A 26,042-nucleotide genomic window follows, 5' to 3' on the forward strand; every position below is an offset into this window, starting at 1 on the left:
GTGGCATATGCCTATAGTCCCAGCTACTTGGGAGGCTGTGGCAGGACGATCACTTGAGCCCAGGAGATCAAGGCTGCAGTGAGCCAAGCTTGTGCCACCGCACTCCAAGCCTGGGTGACAGAGTGAGACCTTGTCTCAAAAACAACAACAAAAAAAAGAAAACAAAAAAAGAAAAGAAAGAACATGAGAATGACCTTGACTTTAAGTACAACCACTTTATTTTCTGCCATATCATCTTCAGTCAATCAATAATAAATGTTGGTTGGATGAATGAATGAACCAATGAATGAATGAATGAATGAATGAATGCACAGCATTTATTAGGGGCCTACCATGGGTCCAGCACTGGTACAGACCACCACTTCTGCTCCTGGTTTGGCAGCAGAGAAAAAGGAAAAAGTTGTGCTGAAGAAAAGGAGTTCCCCACTAGCATAAAGTTATGTAGGACGTTATTCCCCTATCCCCCAAGGCAACACATATTAGCTGTGAAGTTAAAAGCAAAAATAAGTTAGGTCTTCATCAGTGTGGCTTCTTTCAAGGTGACTATTGCCATGCCAAACAAATTTCAGTTGTAGAATAAAGACAGGGTTTTGTGGTAGATTCGGAAATTAGATTAAATTTACTCTGTTTAGGAATAACTGTTTCACCCGCTGTCCCAGAAAGGGCCCTTAACTTTTTATTTTTATCACTACATCTCTGGGCCACCCTGCTCCTTCCCCTTAAAACCTTGGGGTTTTCTACCCTCTTTCACACACTTACATCATTTTCTCCTTCCAATCTCTCTTTTTCTCTCTGCAGAGCATTATACATCATTTTGTTCTCACTCAGTCTTTTTGACAGGTCAAAGTTTTCATCCTGTCAACAATAAAAAAAATTAGGATTAGGATCACATATTGCAGTCTGGGTACAAGGTGGGAAATTGTAGAGGATCTGGCATTGCAAAGCGGGGAGACTGAGATGGAGGAGAAGGCAACTGGGAGGAAGAAATGGTACTATGGGCAGGGTGCTAAATTAAAGTGACTTAAAAAACACCTGAAGGCCTGAGCTGGCATCAAGATGCCAGTTTTTTTTTTGTTGTTGTTTAGCTGAGGGCGTAAGTGACCAAGGAGGGAAAAAGCAACCTTGGGGAAAATCTCAAGACTGACTTATCAGAATTAGAGATAAATGAAACCTTGTTGAATCCCACCCAACCATGAAAACAATCATCTTTGTTTTGAATAAACATCTCACTCAGTGAAGCCTGAAGCACTTAGGTTTGGGTTGGTGTGATTCCTTCCTACAGTGTGAGGATAGGCATCTGGGCTCAAGTTACATGAAGGAAGGGGGAACACAGGAAGGCATTTGTCCAAGGATACATGGAGCTCAGACTGGGGTCATAAGCATCCCAGTGTGATGGGTTGACCTAACTGGTTTCATGCTTCAGAGCTTCCCATCTTCTACCTGCATGCATACACATGCGCATACCTCACAAACACACTTAAGCTAAGCCTACTAGTTGTGGTTTTTCATCCAAGATTTTTTATTTGAATGCTGGTGCCCAAACTGCTGTGCGTGTCTAGCTGACCCTGAGGTAGCAATGCGAGAGGGGGCTACCCGGTGACAGTGCTGACTGCAGGATCCTTGCTTCCCATTCCCATTGGCTCCTGCTGGCTCTTCTAGTCCTGCTTCACTTCCTCAAAAGGCAGAAATAAGAAAGGGCTCTCTGAGTCTGCACAGAAACCTGCTTGATAGTTACAAAAACCTTCCCTGAGACCTGTGGCTAAGTTGGGGCCTGTATTTCCAGGGACCCCCATGCTAGTTTCTGGCCATACACTACATCCCTCTTTTTAGTGGAAAGATAACTTTCTCACCTTAACAAGGGTGTACCATCTTCTGGACTTGGTCTAAGAACCACTAACCTTCGCACCTCTTGCTTTCTTGGGCCCCCTTATCTCCGTCACTTACCAGTGCAGCCGCCCTGAGTTGGCTGATCTGTTTGTGAAGTCGTTCATACTCTTTATACTTCTCTAAGAAATAGGCTTTCCCGGCCTCTACCTTTGCCTTAAGGCGTTCCACCTGTTGTGCTAACTGCTCCTCCACAGTTAGTGCTGCTTTCTTGTTCCTAGGCTCCTGAAGCATAAGATACACAGTCCTCATATTTAGCGGCCTTTTAGGATGTATGAGGAATTAGGATTGCTATCAGCCAGGTGGGGAGCCCCTAGGTCTTGAAAACTATTCCATGAAAACTAAGAAAATTGGCCGGGTGCAGTGGCTCACACCTGTAATCCCAGCACTTTGGGAGGCCAAGGTGGGTGGATCACTAGAGGTCAGGAGTTCGAGACCAGCCTAGCCAACATGGCGAAACTCCGTCTCTACTAAAAATACAAAAATTAGCCGGGCATCATGGCAGGCGCCTGTAATCCCAGCTACTCAGGAGGCTGAGGCAGGAGAATAGCTTGAACCTGAGAGGTGGAGGTTGCAGTGAGCTGCACTCCAGCCTGGGTGACAGAGCAAGACTCTGTCTCAAAAAATAAAATAAAATAATATATATATATAAAAGAAAACCAAGGAAATCCATACCTATCACAAAGAGGTTCAAACCTTTTTTTTTTTTTTTTTTTTTTGAGACGGAGTCTCGCTGTGTCGCCCAGGCTGGAGTGCAATGGCTCAATCTCAGCTCACTGCTGCAACCTCCGCCTCCTGGGTTCAAGCGATTCTCCTGCCTCAGCCACCTGAGTAGTTGGGATTACAGGCGCCCACCACCATGCCCAGCTAATTTTTGTATTTTTTGTAGAGACAGGGTTTCACCATGTTGGCCAGGCTGGTCTTGAACTCCTGACCTCAGGTGATCCGCCTGCCTCGGCCTCCTAAAGTGCTGGAATTACAGGCGTGAGCCACCGCGCCCAGCTGGGACTATAGATTATTTAAAACAGTAATATATTTTCTACATCAGAGGTCACAAACTGGAATATGCCTATAGAGAGCAGGCAAGAAATGTAATCAAATGAAGGAATTGAATGCAATAAAACAGTGCAGACTGCAGCTAGATGGAGAATCTACAGGGACAGCAGCTACTCAGCTCTAGCTATTGCTGCTGCACAGGAATGTGGGCTCAATGTTGCTAGGTCCTTTCATTTCCCAAAGGAAGTTGGAAATACAAATTTTTATGGGAAATATTCCTATTTTTAAATGTTGGTAACTACTTTCTAAAACATTTCTGTGGTCTGACCTTGACCTATGATCTGCTGATTTGCAAACTTTGTTCTACTCTTTCCTATATCATGCTAAAGCATACAGTATCTTAGATACAGTAGGTATTCAATGGTTGACTGGATGATGCATATATGATGTGAATTACAATTCCAATGACTGGATATCCCTCGGACATCAGGATTTCTCATGTCCTTGGATCAACTAAGTAAGTGGGGCTTCCAGGCACCTGTCAACACCATGGGGACTCTTTTTCAACAATATATTACAGGAAATTATTAGTCAATTAGGCTTTCATTCCTACATAATTGATAATGATGATAATTGCTAATATATTAATTATAACAAGATTTGCTTCGGGTGGTATATTTTCCTATCGTAGAGCCCTTTATAACCATTCATTTATCTGCCCCCATTGTATCTCTGTAAGAAGAGGGTAGGGGTTATTCTGTGTGAGCCCTAGTCCAAGGATCTAGTTAACTACATCTTGTCATGAAGTTTAACTTGCAATATTCCTTTATCACTTATCACATATTAGAAATGCCCACTTCTAAACATTTTGTAAATGGCAGATTCTCTGTCCTTTTGGCTAGAAAGCAAACCATCTAGAGGTGAACACTCTCTTATTTATCCTGTCCATCAACTGGAAAATAGGCCCATATCCTTTTCTTCTATATCCCTATAGGCTCCCTCCCACATAACCATCCAAAGACAGACATGCCATTAATTCCTGTTGTTTCTTCATTGCAGTAGTTTCATTATGCTTCATTTGCTCCACTGTCTGCTCGAGCTTCTTCTGGTCCTTCCTCTGCACAAAAAGAGATTTCAGTACCATTGCTGGGAAAACACACACGTGCAGACACACAGCATGGAAGGGCCTGCTAAGCTAATGAGCAAGCAGGATGCATAGGGAGAGGCAAGTCTTCTCTTGTCAGTTTCTGAAGAATGCCATGAGCTATCTCATTTCAGATAGTTTCCTCTGAGCCCTTTCCTAAAGCCAGTGACATCCAGGTATATTAAAGAACATTAAAATGTTCTTTATACAAAGAACAATGTATATTTTCTTGCAAATGCCTAAAAGTGTTGTTTTCTCTCATGACTCTACCTGTTCAGTTAAACTGAGAAAGAGGTGGTCATTTTCCTTTTTCAGCTGCTCTAACTGCTCTGTCTTATCTTGATCTCCCTGAACAAGCTTCTCCATTTCTTTCTCTTGAGTTGACAGCTGGGCCTAAAACAAAAATAGTGAACATAACCAAGATATAAAAGAAGGAAAACAAAACAGGAACAATGCTTTTTAATGTACAATAACAAAGAGATGTGTTTCCTTAGCAACTCCCAACTGCCAAATATCTTGTAAAACTCCTTTACTTTTCAGCTCAACCTGATAGCCTAAGAATCTAAGGCTCAACTGAGTAAAATTAGACAAACCACTCTTTAAAGCACCTCTTTAAGGCATAGCTTCCTAAAAATGAGAGCAGTTCTGCTATCTGCACTATATTCCAGACTTTTGAGTATGATTTTGCTTGAAAAGATTAAAGTTTGATTATTGATATAGATGACTGTCATCTATATTAAGAGCTCATGGTAAACTACCTTAGTAATACATGAACAAATCACTAAGTTCCTTGTGAATCATGATTTTTTTTTTTTCTTGAGACAGAGTCTTGCTCTGTCACCCAGGCTGGAGTGCAGTGGTGCAATCTCTACTCACTGCAACCTTTGCTCCGGGGCTCAAGTGATTCTTCTGCCTCAGCCTCCCAAGTAGCTGGGATTACACGTGCACCTGTAAATTAGCATGCCCAGCTAATTTTTGTATTTTTAGTAGAGACGGGGTTTTGCCATATTGGCCAGGCTGATCTCAAACTCCTGACCTCAAGTGATCCACCTGCCTTGGCCTCCCAAAGTGCTGGGATTACAGATGTGAGCCACTGCGCCCGGCTGTGAATCATGATTTTTTTTTTTTTTTTTTTTTTTTTTTTTTTTAAAGCAGGGGCATGGGTAGGGTGGAGACTTACCTGGTCCAAGAATGGAAAATACATAACCTGAAACTTTAGTGTGATACTTTGAAAAGTATGCCATTAGGCACTCACTGCAATGAAATACATCTTTGTAGGCCACCAAACTGGAGCAGTGGTAAGGCTAAGAAAATATCCTTTGACAAACGTATGGTATTACCTACCTGAAGCTGATCCACTCTGATTCCCATCTTCTCATTTTCTGAGGACATCTTCTGGTTTTGTTCTTTCAGTCTGTAGAGGTGGAGATAACTATGTGAAAAATTCACTGATTCCAGGTCAGCTACCCCTGGCCTTAAGTGATTTAAGGCTGGCTTGGCCCTAAGCCAGCAGTTATTTAAAAATCTACTAGTCTCCATTGCAGTCCTGTTTTGGCTTCCTGACTCCAAAAAACTGCAAGTATTCAATCCCTAAAGTTAATATTTGAAATCAGACCATTTTTCCTGACTATTCTGATACCAATTTTCTAATTCATGATTCAAAGGGTGGAGAATCACACCTATCAATGTCATAACAGTGTTTTCTCACAAATTCCAGAAATCTAATCTGACTGTACTTAAGGGTACTGATGGTACAGCAGCTCTTCCCCTCCCAGAATTATGGGACACACTCACTGAAGCAGCTCTGTCTCCCAATAGTCCTTCTGTTGTTTCACTTTCAGTTCCAACTTCTTATTGATGCTCTGTAGGGTTTCTAGCTCCTCCTATAGATTGAAACACCATCAAAGGGACAGACTATTTCTGACTTTTGAATGAGTGTCTTAGGCAGGCAACAAATATTTATTGAGCACTTACTATATGTCAGGCATAGCATGACACAGCAGTAAATGAAATACTCAAATAAAAGGAAAATGTTCTTTTTTTTTTTTTTTTTTTTTTTTTTTTTAAGACAGCGCCTCACTCTATTGCCCAGACTGGAGTGCAGTGGCACAGTCTTGGCTCATTGCAACCTCTGTCGCCCGGGTTCATGCGATTGTCCTGCCTCAGCCGCCCAAAGTGCTGGGATTACAGGCATGAGCCACCGCGCCTGGTCACAAAATGCTCTTTTTATATTAAAAATGCATCACCTTAATTTCTCATTCCACTGGAGCTTATAATTTGTTCATTAAACAAATATTTACTCAGAGCCTATTCCACACTAGACACTGTTCTTGCATTGCAGATAGAACAGTGGACAAAATAGACAGAACTGTTCTTTTCCTAGAACAGTGCTGTTCAATAAGTGAGAGCTACATATAATTTTAAAATCTTAGTAGGCACATTTTTAAAAAGGTAAAAAGAAACATTAATTTTAATACTAGTGTGTTATGTGTATACATATATATATATTTTTTAATTTTTTTTTTTTGAGGTAAAGTCTTGCTCTGTTGCTCAGGCTAGAGTGCAGTGGCGTGATCTTGGCTCACTGCAATCTCTGCCTACCGGGTTCAAGCAATTATCTTGCCTCAGCCTCCTGAGTAGCTGAGATTACAGGCACATGCCACCATGCCTGGCTAATTTTTTTTTTGAGACAGAGTCTTGCTCTGTCGCCCAGGCTAGACTGCAGGGGTGTGATCTTGGCTCACTGCAACCTCTGCCTCCCAGGTTCAAGCAATTCTCCTGCCTCAGCCTCCTGAGTAGCTTGGATTACAGGCGCCTACCACCATGCTTGGCTAATTTTTGTATTTTTAGTAGAGACGGTGTTTCACCATCTTGGCCAGGTGGGTCTCAAACTCCTGACCTTGTGATCCACCTGCCTCGGCCTCCCAAAGTGCTGGGATTACAGGCATGTGCCACCACGCCTGGTCTCCTGGCTAATTTTTGTATTTTTAGTAGAGACAGCGTTTTGTCATATTGGCCAGGCTGGTCTTGAACTCCTGATCTCAGGTGATCTACCCACCTTGGCCTCCCAAAGTGCTGGTATTACAGGTATGAACCACTGCGCCTGGCCAAATGATAGTATATTTAACCGAATGTACCTAAAATATCATTTCAACATATAAACAATTAAAAGGAGATATTCAGCCAGGTACAGTGGCTCATGCCTATAATCCCAGCACTTTGGGAAGCTCAGGTGAGTGGATCACCTGAGGCCAGGAGTGCGAGACCAGCCTGGCCAACATGGTAAAACCCTGTCTCTAAAAAATATAAAAATTGGCTGGGTGTGGTGGTGATCACCTGTAATCCCAGCTACTCGGGAGGCTGAGGTAGGAGAATCGCTTGAACCTGGGAGGCGGGGGTTGCAGTGAGCCAGGATCACACCCTTGCACTCCAGCCTGGGTGACACAGTGAGACTCCATTTCAAACAAACAAACAAAACTAATGCCTGTTCAAAGATACTGGTATAAGAAGGTGAGATCACAGGCAAAACAGAATATGGTGCTGGATAAGAGGCACCATCCAATTCTGATCTCCACGCTCCAAGGTCACCTATAACTAGCAGCCATACCTGCTTCTTTTGGAGCTCAGCCTGCATGTCTGAGTTCTGCTTCTGGAGGCTGACACAGCTGTCCTTCAGCTCCTGGTTTTCTTTGCAAAGCTCCTTGTTGTGCTGCTCAATCTCTTCCACCTCTCCCTACAAAAGAACATTCCATAAACTATATTCCAAGTCCCTCTAGCAGAAAATTCCCATAGGTTAGGATGGTGAGCGACTGGCTGATTCCTATTCACTGCAGTGACATCTATGTATCCCAAATGGGGGCTACTCCTTAATACCTAGGTAAGGGTATAACAGAGGTATGTCTTTATAATTGCAGCAATACCAAGAAAGGCAAGCAAAAATTAAAGCCATTAAAAGTTAAAAGGAACAATAATACAAGAATGTAGATTCTTCTTGCAGACGCTTAGTATTGTTTGTCTCTCCCAATGGACTTAGCTCCTTGTGGCCAAGGACAGTGTTTTAACTGATTCTTCATTGTGTTCCCAGTGCCTACCATAGTGCTGGATGAAGAGTAGGTGTCCTGTTAAATGATGAAGTAATAAAATGAATCTAATACTCATGTATGACAGACAGGCTGTAGGCCAGAACTGAAAGAGGTAAGAATATTTGGTGCTTCTCTCCTCAAAGGAGTTTTACATTTACCACAGTGATAAGATGTGTAGATGACAAAAATTAAGCAATTGGAAAAGTTAAAATAACGGAATGCCAGCTGAGTTAAAGAAGTTTTAGAAAAGGAAGAAATCACTTATTGTTATGATTCTTGTTAACATTCCTAAGTCATTCCTGAGTGAGTCCGTGTGAGTACTATATACATTTTTTCCAATGATATCCGTTAGATATTCAATAAAGCCTTATTAACTCAAATTCCATCCTATCCTATATTGCTACTCGTAATGGCAGTAAGGGATTGAGGTGAGAAGTTTTACAAACCTGAGTGGTAACAACCAGGATGTCTTCCTCATTTTCTGGACGGAATTGGAAAGGAATACTTGCTCCCCGGACCACACCATCCTGATCCACATAGCAGAACTGGTAATACTCATCATCCTTGGGCAGGTAGTAAGCTGAAAACACAACATAATTTTTAATCCAAAATAAGATCTCTTTAGAAAAGTAAAATTCTGGAAGTCTTTTTATCTGCCCCAGAAAGCTCAAGCTGAAGGGAATTAATTAGTCTTGGCTACTGTCTTCAACACCTTTGATCCAGTATTTTTCTCACCTTTGAATTGGACTTCCTGCTGTTTAGCTGATTTGTTGTTTAGGTCAATGGGCAAAGTAACCCACATGAAGGTGTAATACTCACGGGTTGTCTTCCACCCCACCTGCAATGACAAGAAGTTCTTATTTAGTACCTGAAAGGGGCCTGGGGAAAATCCTAATTGGGCTACATCTTCTTAAAATTACTTTTTATTTGTATATATTGAAAATATAGGCCAGGTGCTCATGCCTGTAATCCTAGCACTTTGGGAGGCCAAGGCCGGTGGATTGCCTGAGCTCAGTAGTTCGAGACCAGCCTGGGCAACATGGTGAAACCCTGTCTCCACTAAAATACAAAAAATAAACTGGGCATGGTGGTGTGCACCTGTAATCCCAGCTACTCAGGAGGTTGAGGCAGGAGAATTGCCTGAACCCGGGAGGTGGAGGTTGCAGTGAGCTGAGATTGCACCACTGCACTCCGGCCTGGGTGACAGAGTGAGACTCTGTCTCCAAAAAAAGAAAAAAGAAAATATAATAGAATGAGTTCATTATAACAAGATTCTCATGCCAGGGCTCAAATCCTTTTTAATTTTTTATTTTATTTTTCACTTATGACAAATACATATGGGAAAATGTCTGATACAACCAAAAATTGGGGTGCACATACACAGCTCAAAATACAAGTCTTAGAAGGATTTGAAAACTAGCTCCTCACCACCCAGGAAAAATGCTCCAAAAATTCTATCTACAAGTCAGAGATAGAGCTGAGACTGATTTAAGGGGAAAGTTCTGGGAATATGAACCCTGATCCTCTTACAATGGCATTCTTTGGACTTCTAAATCAGAAATCACTTCTGACCTGCCCTCTCTATTGGTGTGTCCTCTATTGTGTCCAATTAAGCTTTCTCATATACAAACCTGGATATACTACTGCATTAAAAAAAAAAAAAAAAACTCCACTCTTTTTTATAATGTCTGTGTTGGGGGCAGAGGGAGAACAGGGTTCGTAGATTATGAGGCACCAGATAAGAGATTCCAGGTCTATATAATTTTTTTTCTTCATGCATGCTTAATGATGGCTTTTTGGTAATAAAGATATTAACAACAATCTGGTAGTCGTAAAGGCCTCTTCTAGGTATTGAATACAATAAATCATAAGACATAAGGATGCAGAAAAACATGCCTCAGAGCAGAAAGCTAGCTAAGTGGAAAATATTCTCACAAATGTGAAGGGGGTAAAAGATTGCTCAAATCTTATCTAGAAAATAAAAGCACACCAGAGAATAGAAAGGGAGCTATTGTGTCTTCAAGGGGACAACACTCAGCAAATGAGAAGCAAAATTACATTTATTGCCGTATTTTGACCCTATCTGGGCTCAGTAAGAAGAGAACTAAAAATAAATCCCATTTTTATATATTAAGGAATCAAAGCAGGGTTGAAAAGGCTATACCAAAAACTCATCAGAACATCCTAGGGCATGTTTTAGAGTCTCATTAATACACACCCCATTGCTGTAAGCATCTCAGAGCCACTGCAGCCTGCGGTGGTACAGGAAGCAGGAATTTTATGGAGTCCTCATTCACATCCTGGAGTTTCTTAATGCACTGTGACCAAAATATCATTGGGAAGGCTTAAGAATTATTGCTGCCTTGGAACAGGGAAACAACTTCTAGCCACCTGCAATTTCTGTCCTTGGCTCCTCCATTTGAGTAGTCCTTGTTCCAGTTTGTCTTGGAAACATTTAAATGCCCAAGTCAAGGAGAGTATGAAGCATAGGATTATACACTGAGGGAAGGAAAGCAGACTGCTTCCTGCTTTAGGCTCCATCATTGGTGGTGGCTTTCACTATAGAGAAGATGTAACATATTTGTATATATTAAAAATATTTACTGGCTGGGCACAGTGGTGCATGCCTGTAATCCCAGTTACTCAGTGGCTGAGGCACGAGAATTACTGGAACCCAGAAGGTAGAGGTTGCAGTGAGCCCAGATTGCACCTCTGCACTCCAGCCTGGGTGACAGAGCAACACTCTGTCTCAAAATAAAATAAATTTTAAAAAATAAATAAAAAATAAAAAGAGTTACTGAGTACCTACCTGGTGCCAGATACTACCAGTGTCTGGGGTGATGAAGAGTTGAATAGTCTCATTAAGACTACACTGAAAGAACACGGGGGAGAGCATTTGAGGTGAGCTGCGAAGGACGAAACTTTACAGTCAACTCTTCATTCTCTAATTTACTATCTGTTGCTCAAAGGAATCAGCAGAGTAGAGGAGAAAAAGCAGAGGTTTGGGAGCCAAACCTGCTTCATGGCTTATTCACTGTGAGGCCTTGGGAAAGTCACCATCTCTCAGGGATATTCATGTTACTTACTTATGCCCAAGAGATACTACTACTCACCTCAGGGGGCTACTGCACTGTGAGAATTTTTCTTTCTTTTCTTTCTTTCTTTTTTTTTTTTTTTTTTTTGAGATGGAGTCTCGCTCTGTTGCCCAGGCTGGAGTGCAATGGCATGATCTTGGCTCACTGCAACCTCCGCCTCCTGGGTTCAAGCGATTCTCCTGCCTCAGCCTCCCAAGTAGCTGGGATTACAGGCATGTGCCACCACGCCTGGCTAATTTTGTATTTTTAGTAGAGACAGGGTTTCTCCATGTTGGTCTGGCTGGTCTTCAACTCCCTAGCTCAGGTGATCCACCCGCCTCGGCCTCCTAAAGTGCTGGGATTACAGGCATGAGCCACAGCACCCGGCCCACTGTGAGGATTTAATTAGGCAATACACACACACACACACACACACACACACACACACACACACACACCCTCAACATAGGCCTAGCATAGTGTGTCCTCAGGGTAGGTATTCAAGTCAATAGCTTTATGGACAAGGGACATTAGAAGCCCTTCTTCAGATTAACGATTATTTCTTTATTGGGGTATGGTAATACCTCTGAAATGTATGAAGCATTCCAAATATAGATACATCTTAAAAAAAATTTTTTTTTAAGATGGAGTCTCGCTCTGTTGCCCAGGCTGGAGTGCAGTGGCACAATCTTGGCTCACTGCAAACTCTGCCTCTTGGGTTCAAGCAATTCTCCTGCCTCAGCCTTCTGAGTAGCTGGGACTACAGGTGGGTGCCACCATGCCTGGCTAATTTTTGTATTTTTAGTAGAGATAGGGTTTCACCATGTTGGCCAGGCTGGTCTTGAACTCCTGACCTCAACTGATCCGTCCGCCTTGGCCTCCCTCCTGGGATTACAGGTGTGAGCCACCGCACCTGGACAAAATATTTTTAAACACTTGTTTTTAAAAAGCCCCAGATTGACCGGGCACGGTAGCTCATGCCTGTAATCCCAGCACTTTGGGAGGCTGAGGTGGGTGGATCACCTGAGGTCAGAAGTTCCAGACCAGCCTGGCCAACGTGATGAAACCCTGTTTCTACTAAAAATACAAAAATTAGCTGGGCATGATGGTGGGTCCCTGTAATACTAGCTACTCGGGAGGCTGAGACAGGAAATCGCTTGAACCGGGGAGGCGGGGTGCCTGTAATCTCAGCTACCTGGGAGGCTGAGGCAGGAGAATCGCTTGAACCAGGGAGGCAGAGGTTGCAGTGAGCCAAGATCGCACTATTGCACTCCAGCCTGGGTGACAAGAGCAAAATTCCATCTTAAAAAAAAAAAAAAGCCCAAGATTTTCATAGGATATATGGCGAAGTCTTTACTGGTCGTTGCTAAGCACTTGGGGGAATACAACCAGCCTAAGCAAAACAGAAATATAACGATGTTCCAAAAAGAAAAAAAAAAAGATGTTATAAACTACATTTTAAAGTCTGGTAAGTAATTTTTGAATCATTTTCTTTTTCATGATCTGTACCTGCATTAACCAATGATAGCCACTAGCCACATGAAGCTATTTAAACTTTAATTAACATTAAGTAAAATTTAAAATCCAGTTACTCAGGCCGGGCGCGGTGGCTCACACCTGTAATCTCAGCACTTTGGTAGGCCGAGGCAGGCAGATCACCTGAGGCTGGGAGTTCGAGACCGGCCTTACCAACATGGAGAAACCCTGTCTCTACTAAAAATACAAAATTAGCCAGGCGTGGTGGCACATGCCTGTAATCCCAGCTACTCAGGAGGCTGAGGCAGGAGAATCGCTTGAACCTGGGAGGCGGAGGTTGCAGTGAGCCAAGATTGCGCCATTGCACTCCAGCCTGGGCAACAGAACAAAATTCTGTCTCTAAATAAATGAATTAATTAAATTAATCCAGTTACTTAGTCACATTAACCACATTTCAAGTGCTTAACAGCCACATGTGGCTAGTAGCAGCTGTACTAGACAGTGAAGCTACAGCTCCATTGTGGAAAACTCTTACCAGGCAATGTGACCTATATGCTTTGCTACATATGAGGAAGAAGAAAAACAACTACCATCTTCTTTCTAAGACAGAAAACACTCTGGTGGGTTGGCACACCTTTTAGTCTGATGATTCGATACCTCGCAGTCTCAACAGCTGTCATGACACTTGCCAGTGTCCTGCTGGTTGGCCACTATCCCTATCTCCAAACACCAGTCTTGTTACCTCCAGCTTACGTTGCTCATCAATAAGCTTGATGTTCCAAACCATTATGGAAAAGGAATTCAATGAAGGATATAAATAAGCAACAGCTCCTTCACAGTGCAGTTGAGAACGGTGTCTGATTTCAGGATGAACAGCACTGGCAAATAGGCACATGACATACTGAGGTGTCAAACCAAAGGTCACTGACGTTGGGAGTTGGCAGTGTAAATTACTTAAATTTGACCTTTATTTCTTGTCTCTGGAAATAGGAAGATTTTTCATTATGGTGTATGTGAGATGTATGAGAGAGAAAGACATGGATGGGAGGGCAAAGGGGACATAGAGAGTAAGCTAATTAAAATTTTAAAATACCATTCTATACTTGAACTGATGGGGTGACCAGACACTGGAAGAGGTCACTAAGAGAGCTCATAAACTCTCAGTCCTTGGAAATCATTATAAAGTAGTCAGACACACTTATTCAGGAATAAACGTTTTGGATACAGGATGTCAATATCCTCAATATCCTTTCCAGATTTGTGGTATTTGTATCAAAACAAACTAAACATCATACCAAGTAAGGAAGTAATGTTTAGTCTCAGAAATGACATATGAGGTCAACCATCTCAGTCAAGTCATACATAAATATTTCAAAATAGGATCATGTAAAAAGCATTTAATTTGGGAGGCTGAGGTGGGCAGATCACAAGGTCAGGAATTCAAGACCAGCCTGACCAACATGGTGAAACCTGGTTTCTTCTAAAAATACAAAAATTAGCAGGGTGTGGTGGCATTCGTCTATAATCCCAGCTACTCTGGAGGCTGAGGCAGGAGAATCGCTTGAACCCGGGAGGTGGGGGTTGCAGTGAGCCGAGATTGCACCACTGTACTTCAGCCTGGGCAATAAGTGAGACTCTGTCTCAAAGAAAAAAGAAAGAAAGAAATCAGTTAGGCATTGTTAGGCATTGTTCTGCACACCTGTAGTCCCAGCTACTGAAAAGGCTGAGGTGGGAGGATCACTGGGCCTGGGAGGAGGTTGAGGCTGCAGTGAACTACACTCCACCCTGAGAGACAGAGCAAGACCCTATCTCAACAACAACAAGCAAGCATTTATATTTGGTCTTTGACAGCATAATAAGGACAGGTGTGGTGGGTCACGCCTGTAATCCCAGCACTTTAGGAGGCTGAGGCAGGCAGATCACCTGAGATCAGGAGCTTGAGACCAGCCTCGTCAACATGGTGAAACCCCGTCTCTACTAAAAATACAAAAATTAGCCAGATGTGGTGGCAGGTGCCTGTAATCTCAGCTACTCGGGATGCTGAGGCAGGAGAACTGCTTGAACCCAGGAGGTGGAGGTTGCAGTGAGCTGAGATCGTGCCATTGCACTCCAGCCTAGGTGACAGAGCAAGACTATTTCAAAAGAAAAGAAAAGAAAAAAACAAAAAGAAAGCATAACAAAATTTGAGGATTATATGATTTGCCATCTTATTTTAGCTTGACGCTGAAATGAAAATTTGAGTCCCGCAGCAGACATTAGTGTGTGAAGAGAGAAGTGCTGTGGAGCTTGGCTAGAATTTAAAAATTGCCAACACATATTATACAAAATGCTTATAATACACAGAGAGTCACACAGTCAGGTAACTAAGAATCACCTCTAGTTCCTGATCACTTGGTACTGAATTAACCACTTACTCTAAAGATGCCAATCCAATCCTTTCGACGAGGGATGAAATGCTGGGTGAGGGTATAATGACATGTGACGTCCCCTCCAGGGATGTAGAACTTCTCCACACTGTTAAAGATGACCTGAGAGAAATGACAGTGATCCAGCAAGATAGCTGATGTGGGGGGATCTTCGATGGTCTTCTCCATGGTAGGGGTCCTGTTATGAAATGTGGAACAGAGTAAGGCTTAGAAAGCATTGTCTGAAATGTTGGTGATTTCTGGGCTTTCATCCAGGGAACATTCTGTGCAAAGCAAGTCAGGAAAAGCAAAATCCTGACAAATACTGAGATTACACAACTTGCTTTCTGTTTCACTTCGAGCCATCTCAGTCACAACTTCCTATGCTACGAGAATTTTCTGACAATATCTTTAACTTCTTCACCACAGGCACCACAACCCTCACATGAACAGAGGCTTATAGCTACTTTAGTTCCCCTTTCTCTAAATGACTTAAATAAGCAAGGCAGCCTAGATAAAATAGCCTGAGTTGGGAACTGTTAAACTTAAATTCTAGATTTTTCATCCCAACAAGCCCTATGACTTTAGGAAAGTCCATCTCTCTGGATTTCATCTTCTATATTCAATCCATTTATCCTATAATTATCAGGACCTTCCATATATAAGATACTCTACTAGGACCTGGGGATGGGAATGAGAAGAAAGGAATGAGAGAAAATTATTTGACATGCAGTAGTGACAAGCATGGGTTCTAAATTACAATGGTGGCATTCAAATTCTAGCTTCACCACCTATTAAATTTGTGGCATTGGGCAATTTATTTAATCTGCTGGGCTCTGTGCCTGTTTCCTTATCTGTAAAATGGGACTAAAAATAACATCTACCCCATTTAGTTTTTTGTGAGGCATAAGTGAAATAAAATGTCCAGCCCTTAAATCAGTGTCTGCCATTGTAGGCACTTCACACAAAGTTGATGCATGTTGAATGACAAAGTACTTAGCACAGAGTCTGCATAAAGGGTTTAAGAGACGTTAGTTATAGTTAGTTATATAGTTATTACTGTTGTGGGTTTTTTTTTCCTGGTACAACCTTAAAAGGGGTCCCAATCCAATAGAGAGGATAGAGGAGTATAAAAATGACTGCCAAATGAATCGAATAAGAAGTACAAAATGCTCTGGCGTTCAAAAGAGGGAGAGATGCAACTGGTTAGGAAAATAAAGAAAACTTCAGGGAATGAGAAGAATCTTAGATTAGCCCTCAAAGAGGATTAGGATTTTGACAAGTGGGTTTTTGAGTGAGGGCATTCTAGGTGAAGGAAACAGCATGAGTAACAACAAAGAAACAGAAAAATGCAACCCACATTTGGAAGACAGCAAACAAGTTTGGATCCCTAGCTATAAATGGGGATAATACCCTGTGTTTCACCTTTCTTGGTTATAGTACAGATAAAATGTGATCAAGAATAGAAAAGTTGTGGCTGGGTGCAGTGGCTCACACCTGTAATCCCAGCACTTTGGGAGGCCAAGGCAGGTGGATCACCTGAGGTTAGGAGTTTGAGACCAGCTTGACCAAGACAGAGAAACCCCGTCTCTACTAAAAATACAAAATTAGCTGGGCGTGGTGGCACATGCCTGCAATCCCAGCTACTTGGGAGGCTGAGGCAGGAGAATTGCTTGAACCTGGGAGCGGAGGTTTCAGTGAGCCAAGATCGTGCCACTGCATTCCAGCCTGGGCAAGAAGAGTGAAACTCTGTCTAAAAAAAAAAAAAAAAAAGCAAAGCAAAGAAAAAAGGCCGGGCATGGTGGCTTACGCTTGTAATCCCAACACTTTGGGAGGCTGAGGCGGGTGGATCACCTGAGGTCAGGAGTTTGAGACCAATCTGGCCAACATGGTGAAACCCTGTCTCTATTAAAAATACGAAAATTACCCGGGCATGATGGCAGGTGCCTGTAATCCCAGCTACTCGGGAGGCTGAGGCAGGAGAATCGCTTGAACCCAGGAGGCAGAGGTTGCAGTGAGACAAGATCATGCCACTGCACTCCAGCCTGGGGGACAGAGCGAGACTCTGTCAAAAAAAAAAAAAAAAAAAGAGAGAGAGAGAAACCATCATTTTGGAGGCAAAAAGAGCACATAAAAGAAACAAAGTGGGCCGGGCGCGGTGGCTCACGCCTGTAATCTTAGCACTTTGGGAGGCTGAGGTGTGTGGATCACCTGAGGTCAGGAGTTCGAGACCAATCTGGCCAACATGATGAAACCCTGTCTCTACTAAAAATATGAAAATTACTGGGGCGTGATGGCAGGCGCCTGTAATCCCAGCTACTCGGGAGGCTGAGGCAGGAGAATCACTTGAACCCAGGAGGCCGAGGTTGCAGGGAGCTAAGATCATGCCACTGCACTCAAGCCTGGGGGACAGAGCGAGACTGTCAAAAAGAAAAAAAAAAAAGAGAAACCATTTTGGAGGCAAAAAGAGTACAGAAAAGAAACAAAGTGGGCTGGGCACGGTGGCTCATGCCTGTAATCCCAGCACTTTGGGAGGCAGAGGCGGGTGGATCATGAGGTCAGGAGATCGAGACCATCCTGGCTAACACGGTGAAACCCCATCTCTACTGAAAACACAAAAAATTAGCCGGGCGTGGTGGCGGATGCCTGTAGTCCCAGCTACTCAGGAAGCTGAGGCAGGAGAATGGCAGGAACCCGGCAGGCCGAGCTTGCAGTGAGCCGAGATTGCCAGATTGCGCCACTGCACTCCAGCCTGGGCCACAGAGTGAGACTCCGTCTCAAAAAAAAAAACAAAAGAAACAAAGTGTTTTTAATTGTTGACACCTAATACTTCCTGCCCCTTAAACAAATTACATGCAATTTTCTAAATGACTAGCTGGTCTAACATTTAGTGGGTCCATAATTCTCAATTTAGGGTTTTACTAGGACATGAAAAAAATATTTCAGTTGTACACAGAAAATGAAGAAAGAGCTATACACATGCAAATACTATATAATAGCTTACAAATTCAGCTATTGGTATATGCTGGAAGATTGTGTAAACATACAGGCACACATGTAATTTTTTTTTTTTTTTTTTTAAGACAGAGTCTCGCTCTGTCCCCCAGGATGGAGTGCAGTGGCGCGATCTCGGCTCACTGCAACCTCTGCCTCCCAGGTTCACGCCACTCTCCTGCCTCAGCCTCCCGAGTAGCTGGGACTACAGGCACCTGCCACCATGCCCGGCCAGTTTTTTGAATTTTTCGTAGACAAATTTCACCGTGTTAGACAGGATGGTCTTGATCTCCTAACCTCGTGATGCCTCCCAAAGTGCTGAGATTACAGATGTTAAGGGAGGAGACCACCCCTCATATTGTCTTATGCCCAATTTCTGTCTCCAAAGAAAAAAAAAGTAAAAACTAAAAGGCAGAAATGAAATCCACAAGCAGACAGCCCAGCGCCACACCCTGGGCCTCGTAGTTAAAGATCGACTCCTGACCTAATCAGTTATGTTATCTATAGATTACAGACATTGTATAGAAAAGCACTGTGAAAATCCCTATCCTGTTTTGTTCCAATCTAATTACAGGTGCATGCAGCCCCTAGTCATGTACCGCCTGCTTGCTCAATAGATCACGACCCTCTCACACGCACCCCGTTAGAGTTGTGAGCCCTTAAAAGGGACAGGAATTGCTCACTCCGGGAGCTCGGCTCGAGACAGGAGTCTTGCTGTCGCCCCCGGCCGAATAAAACCCTTCCTTCGTTAACTCATGTCTGAGGAGTTTTGTCTGTGGCTCGTCCTGCTACTACGTGAGCCACTGCGCCCGGCTGGCACACATATAATTTTTAAAAATAAATAAGTACAATAACCAAAAAACAAGACCCCCCAAACAACCATAATACTTCTTCTAGCCCCATCCTATCTATTTACTGGTTTTACTTTGAAGCCTAAGCAACCAGGACTGCTCTTCCAACTCCCCAGAAGTCAGTTTTTTCATAAAGAAGGCAACAGGACTTTGGAGCACTAAACTGTCTATTCTTGAAATTGAGTTAAGGAACTAAAAAATGCATTGACTTTCTGGTTTGTGACACAGTTTAGCCACATCCTCAACCTCAAACCTCAAAAGTTTTTCTTTCCATTTTTTTTTTTTTAGACAGAGTTTCGCTCTGTTCCCCAGGCTGGAGTGCAGTGGCAGTATCTCAGCTCACTGCAACCTCCACCTCCAGGGTTCAAGCAATTCTCCTGCTTCAGCCTCCTGAGTAGCTGGGACTACAGGTGCACACCACCATGCCCAGCTAATTTTTTGTATTTTTAGTACAGAGAGGGTTTCACCATGTTGGCCAGGCTGGTCTTGAACTCCTGACCTCAGGTGATCCACACACCTCAGCCTCCCAAAGTGCTGGGATTACAGGTGTGAGCCACCATGCCCGGCTCAAAAGAGTTTTTCAAAGGTGGGGGAGAGTTCACATTCCAATCTAAGTCAAGATTTTTCCCTATAATAAACTGTTACCTGTGTACAATGAGGGTTTCTCTTGGATGGTATGAGAGAGTGGGCAGTGAGGTTTCTCAGCTTGCAGACCCTGTATTTCCAAGTGGTCTACTGTCATATGGAGGCCAGCATATCCCTTCTGTCCTAAGCCTGGAGCACCAATTTATCTGTGCATGTAAAATTACTTAACTTGTCCTTTGCGGATCATGAAGAACACTCAGGTAAGGGTGTTCTTCTGAGTGCTGGGCGTGGTAGCTCATGCCTGTAATCCCAGCACTGGGAGGCCAAGGCAGGCAGATCACCTGAGGTCAGGAGTTCAAGACCAGGCTGGCTAACATGGTGAAACCCCATTTCTACTAAAAATACAAAAAATTAGCTGGGCGTGGTGGCATGCATCTGTAATCCCAGCTACTTGGAAGGCTGAGGCAGAATAGCTTGAACCTGGGAGGCGGAGGTTGCAGTGAGCCGAGATTGCACCATTGCACTCCAGCTTGGGCAACAAGAGCAAAACTCTATCTCCAAAAAAAAAAAAAAAAAAAAAAGAGTGACTTCAGGGACTGCCTCTCATATGCTGGCCTCCATATGACGGTAGACCACTTGGAAATAAAGGGTCTGCAAGCTGAGAAACCTCCCTGCCCACTCTCCCACAGCATCCAAGAGAAACCCTCATTGTACACAGGTACCAAGTACCTTACTCCCATTTCTTTTCCTTCACAACACTATCACCATTGTATACATAACACAATGCCTAAGGTGTAGTAATCACTGATTAAGTATTTGTTGGATAAATGAACTAACAAGATATGCACATCATTCATCAAAAAGTAAAAAAGGAAGGGGATTTGTAGGTAAGGGTGACTCTGGGGCTAAGAGTGTGTATGTTTTATTTTTTTAAGCCCTCTTAATTTGTTGGTTATCCTTGGAGAAACTGCTGTTTCTCAGCTTTCTCTTTTCTAAAATAGGGTGAGGAGATGATAATCTCCAAGTGCTAAGTCACTTCTTGGTATGGCTGGTTCAGCTGGCATGGCTGGTTCAAGTGGCATGGTGCCAAAAAACCAAAAGGAACAGATTTGATTTCCTTAAGGACCCATCAAATTCACACTCCATTACCTACCTTATACACACTCAAACTCTGGCAAGCTGTTGTGAAAATGGATGCTACTCTGAAAGGCAAGACCAGCTAAGGGCATGGGGTAGCTTGGTATAGTTTCTCTTTCATTACTAGAAAAACAACCAATCTGGCCGTGCGCCATGGCTCACACCTGTAATCCCAGGACTTTGGGAGGCTGAGGTGGGTGGGTCACTTGAGGTAAGGAGTTTGAGGCCAGCCTGGCCAACATGGTGAAACCCCGTCTCTACTAAAAATACAAAAAATTAGCCAGGCGTGGTGGTGGGCGCCTGTAATCCAAGCTACTCAGGAGGCTGAGGCAAGAGAATCACTTGAACCTAGGAGGCGAAGGTTGCAGTGAGCCGAGATTACGCCACTGCCCTCCAGCCTGGGCAACAAGAGCAAAAAACTCTGTCTCAAAAAAAAAAAGAAAAGAAAAGAAAAACAACCAATCTAAGTTAACTCATAAGCAGAACACTTAAGAAAGGACAGCACATATATAGACAACACGAAAGAGCTCATGTTCAGTGTATAGTCAAAGGAAATTCTAGCTCTTTTCATTCACCTGAAAACCTAATAATCTGTCTGGAAAAGTGAACGGCTTTGGTTCCTTATCAAAAATGCAAAAGACCCCATGGAGTTTCCCATTTCAGAAATCTCATCACCTTCCCAGAAGGGACTCAGAGGGCATCCAATGGCACGTGGGGTATTGAGAACTCAATCATTCTTGAAATAAGGTTAAAATTCTCCTCTGCCAAGGCTGGGGAAGGGTTTGAGGAGGCAAGTAGATGAGAACAGCAGTGCCTTCTCTTCTCTCCTTTTTACCAAGCTGTGGACACAAAGGGCCATGAGTAAACTAGAACATAACCATGCCAACCCGAACTTGGTCAGTGAGAAAGTATTCCAGCTTTTCCTGGAGGGAGGGCATCTACTGAGTTTTAAGGTCAGTAATCTTTAGTCTTCCTTTCCTCCCAGTGATAAAATTCCTGGGAGAAATGGGCTCCAACAATGACTTGGGAAATTACCTTTCTGACAAAGTAGTCTAGAAATGAGTATTTGTGGACAGGGGACGGAAGATATGTAAAGAGAATTTTTTTGGGCCGGGGGGCAGGGTCTCACTCTGTCACCCAGGCTGGAGTACAGTGGCACAGCCATGGCTCACTGCAGCCTCAACCTCCCAGGCTCCAGTGATCCTCCACCTCAACCTCCCAAGTAGCTGGAACTATAGGTATGCGCCACCATGCCCAGCTAATTTTTGTATTTTTGTAGAGATAGGGTCTCCCTATGTTGTCCAGGCTGGTCTTGAATTCCTGGACTCAAGAAATCCTCCCGCATTGGCCTCCCAAAGTGCTGTGATTACAGGTGTGAGTCACTACACCTGGCCTATGAAAATTAAAATGACTTAAGCATCAACTTCTCCTCCTTTAACCACCTTTCCCACTATAGAACCTGTCTACCATCCATTTCTAATTTGGCAGCAATTCATAGAGGTAAAGAAAAGAGAAGAAATATAAGAAGAGCAAAAGTTAAATTTAGAAGCCCAGAGAACTACTGAGTTATGGAAAATTAGTGGGACGAGCCAGGTCCCCTAGAAATTATAAAGTGGTATTCTACCTAATTCCTTATTCCAACTCTCAAATCAAAGATTGGCCACATAAGGAGTGAACAGAGAAAACAAATAGGGATTTTCAAAAACAAAACTATCAAGCATGGGTAAATAATGCACAAATTCCACAAACTGTCAGAGGCAACTTTATTTGGCCTCTGACATGGTCGTTACCTTTTTTTCAGCTCAGTTTCCAAAAGGATTAGGGCCCTCAGAGGAGCAGGCAATAATGGGGAAGTATTTTTAAATAAGTCCCCTGAACTGTCTCCTAGCTTCCAAGAAAACCTGACACATTTTCATCTAATGAGCTTTTCAAGCCTAATATACTACTCCCAGGGCTGTTCCATGAGGACATACATCCTCTTATGTCTTCCTGAAGAAAAGGAACAGCAGCCTGTTCTACTTCTGCTCTTGCTTTTTTTTTTTGACACAGGGTCTTGCTTTGTCATCCAGGCTGGAGTGCAATGGCATGAATGCGGCTCACTGCAGCCTTGACATCCCTGGCTCAAGCAATCCTCTCACCTCAGTTGGAGTAGCTGGGACCCTAGGCACATGCCTGGCTAATTTTTGTATTTTTGTAGAGACAGGGTTTCGCCATGTTGCCCAGGCTGGTCTTGAACTCCTGGACTCGGGCGATCCATCCGCCTCAGCCTCCCAAAGTGCTGGGATTACACGCATGAGCCACCATGCCCAGCCTACTTCTGCTCTTTCTAACTGCATCTGCAAACTACACTGATAGGCTTTTAGCAGAAAATTTTTTAAATGGCCAACATGTTTACATTAGCCTTTTATACCAGTGGGCATATATTTCAAGAGAAATGAAGACTACAGATTAGTTCACAGAAGGAAATCAAATGCTTCTACAGGCAAGAAAGACATGCAAATCAATTCTTCATTTGAGAACAGTAAAACATAAAAGTCAAACTCAATTTAATTGGATTCCTTTATCTTTCTGCTTACTTTTTTTTTTTTTGAGACAGAGTCTCTCTCTGTTGCCCAGGCTGGAGTGCAGTGGTGCCATCTCAGCTCACCACAACCTCTGCCTCCCGGGTTCAAGTGATTCTCCTGCCTCAGCCTCCAGGGACTACACGCGCGTGCCACCATGTCCGGTTAATTTTTGTATTTTTAGTAGAGACGGAGTTTCACTATGTTGGCCAGGTTGGTCTCTAACTCCTGACCTTGTGATCCGCCCACCTCGGCCTCCCAAAGTGCTGGGATTACAGGCGTGAGCCACTGTGCTGGGACTTCTGCTTACTTTACTTTCTAAACGATTAGCAATTAGCAAAAATGGATGAATTGATTTGCATCCCATTTCTCCCTGGCCATGGCAGAAATGCTCACACATAACCAGCCTTAAAGAATACCGGCAGTGGATACTATGAGTGTGTGTAGATGGCCCTGAAACAGGTAGCAAAAGCAAAGACACAATCACTGGTCTTCAAATTATCCAGCCATTTGCTCTAGCCCAAAATTTCCAAGTTAATTCTAGACCCTTACCTAAAATATGAAAATGTTTCAGAGTGTCTTACAAAAATTTTACACCCCAGGAGGCCTTTATTACTATTCATTAACAATTGTTTGAATTTGCTGTCCAGCCTGTTCTAAACAGGCCTCATCTCACATCCATACCACCATAGTGCGGGCACTAGTTCTAGGGGAAGATGGAAAAAATAGTTCTGGGACATCAGGTGCGGGCAACTGGAAACTCTGAAAGGCTCAAAGCTGTGTACTAATCTCCATTTTACTGAGACCATCCACTTTTCCCTTGACAGGGGTGATTCTAAAATGCCATGTCCCTGTGACATGGGCAGTGACAGTGTTTGAAGTGTGGTGGAAAGGGGACTAGGCTAACAGCCAAGGGAGCTGGGTTCCTATCTTAGTTCTGCCACTCTGAGAGTTTGGCCAAGTCACACTACCCTTTTCTGGCCTGTTTCCTCATCAGTAAAATGCATGGCTAAGGCTAGAAAATCTTCAAGGACCTTGCCTGATATAATGATGATCCTAAGTGAACGAAAAAAGAAGTGAAAGAGTTCATTTAACTCTCTTTTCATCTAAAAAAAATTAAGGATACATGACATGCTATCAATATATACTGCCAAATTAAATTTTTGTTTGTTTTTTGTTTTTTGAGACAGAGTCTCACTCTGTTGCCCAGGCTGGAGTGCAGTGGCGCCATCTCGGCGCACCGCACCCTCCGCCATCTGGGTCCAAGCGATTCTCCTGCCTCAGCCGCCCAAGTAGCTGGGATTACAGGCACCCGCCACCACGCCCCATTAATTTTTGTATTTTTAGTAAAGACAGGGTTTTGCTATGTTTGCCAAGCTGGTCTTGAACTGCTGACCTCAGGTGATCCACCCGCCTGGGCCTCCCAAAGTGCTGAGATTACAGGCGTGAGCCACTGCGCCTAGTCAGCCAAATTAAATTTTTAAAGAGCCACAGATGTACTATCTGACTCGAAAGACAATATGACCTGTTACTGCCAGGTAACTCAGGATTATTGACTACCTTTTTCAAGGCCCTTTCCATTCCACAGCTGTCATGTCTGCCAAAGGATAGAGTTTCCAGGTCCCTTGAAAATACCTGGGAAACTGAGCCATCTGGATATTCCTTAATCATGTATTCTCCACAAGCTACAAAGACCTACCACATAAAGTCCTTTACTTGCAATGGTGTTTTACTCAGCTCCAACCATGGCCACTTGTTGGCTTGCATGTGAAGCAAGAATGCAAGTGATAGAAAAGAGTTAACACGTCCAATGGGGTTGAAATAATATACGAGTGGGAACATTAGCTCCCAAACTAAGCTGGGTCAGTGGTGGAGGGGCAATGGATTAACTGTAAAGAGGCAGGTCACGACACCTTCTCTCCTCCTGCCTAGAACGTCTTCTCCGACAGCTGCAGCATGCAAAAGGCAAGGCGCTTCAGGGATCAAACCTACTCGTAAAGGGGGACACTGAGGCCCAAAAAGAAAGTAACTTGCTCAGGGTGACGCAGCAAGGCTCCACCTCCGCCTCGAAGCCAACGGCGATGACATCCAGGAGAGGGATTACGGAACCACCACAGCCTGGGCCCGCGGGAGGGGACGGGACGCCACGACCCGTGGGGCGGCAGCCGCCGCCTCAAGACCCTCGCCGCCGCCAGGGGTGTCACTTCTGCCCAAGGAGCCTCCTACCCTGCCACACAGCACTGCAGCGCTGCCCTCCGCAGGACAAAACTGCCCCGCAACCCTCCCGGGCCGCGGGAGGGGCTCCAGGGCCTTCAGAACACCACTCCCACTATCACCCCAGAGGGTGAACTGCGGTGAGAACCGAAACCTGCCACACCTCTACCCCCGTGGCCCCTTCTCAGGACTGCAAGTCTGAATGTGGGCACCCCGAGGATCTAACTGCCCCTTTCCACTTGAGGCACTCACCAGGGACAGCAGCCAGCAGCGGCGCGACAGCAACAGGGCAGAGTGGGACGGTGGCGGGTCTAAGCACCCGAGGGAGAGCCCGTCCCGCCTGGCCCCGCCCACACGTCACAAAGGTCAGCAAGCCCCGCCCCCCGCGCGGCGCTTGCTGGGACTTGTAGTGCTCAGGTGACCGGGCCCCAGGAGTGGTCCTCTGCCGTTGATGGCTCTCCTAAGTCCTGAGCAGCGATCTCACCGAAAGAAACCTACTTCATCCCCTGGAAGAAGCTGTTTACTTTTCTTTTTTTTCTTTTATACCTTTATTTCTTTTTTCTTTTTCTGTCGTCCAGGCTAGAGTGCAGTGGTGCGAACACGGCTCACTGCAGCCCCGACCTCCCGGGCTCAGGTGAT

The 26,042-nt window shown here is 44.0% G+C and overlaps 1 protein-coding gene across 2 annotated transcripts in view; it reads right to left on the reverse strand.

Moving 5' to 3' along the window:
* CALCOCO2 (calcium binding and coiled-coil domain 2) overlaps positions 1-25,766 on the reverse strand; it is a 33,639-nt gene extending 7,873 nt beyond the window's left edge. For both annotated transcript variants that reach the window (XM_030808064.1, XM_003278742.4), the window contains exons 1-10: positions 25,656-25,766; positions 15,071-15,260; positions 8,842-8,944; positions 8,553-8,686; positions 7,632-7,757; positions 5,819-5,907; positions 5,369-5,438; positions 4,295-4,417; positions 3,911-3,997; positions 760-855 (exon numbers count right to left, since the gene is read on the reverse strand). In XM_030808064.1, coding sequence (XP_030663924.1) covers positions 760-855; positions 3,911-3,997; positions 4,295-4,417; positions 5,369-5,438; positions 5,819-5,907; positions 7,632-7,757; positions 8,553-8,686; positions 8,842-8,944; positions 15,071-15,250 — 1,008 coding nt within the window. In that variant the 5' untranslated portion in view covers positions 15,251-15,260; positions 25,656-25,766. The remainder of the gene's footprint in view (positions 1-759; positions 856-3,910; positions 3,998-4,294; positions 4,418-5,368; positions 5,439-5,818; positions 5,908-7,631; positions 7,758-8,552; positions 8,687-8,841; positions 8,945-15,070; positions 15,261-25,655) is intronic.
* Between the last annotated feature and the right edge of the window lie 276 nt (positions 25,767-26,042).

Source organism: Nomascus leucogenys, unplaced genomic scaffold (assembly GCF_006542625.1).
Source record: "Nomascus leucogenys isolate Asia unplaced genomic scaffold, Asia_NLE_v1 Super-Scaffold_258, whole genome shotgun sequence".
NCBI lineage: Eukaryota > Metazoa > Chordata > Mammalia > Primates > Hylobatidae > Nomascus > Nomascus leucogenys.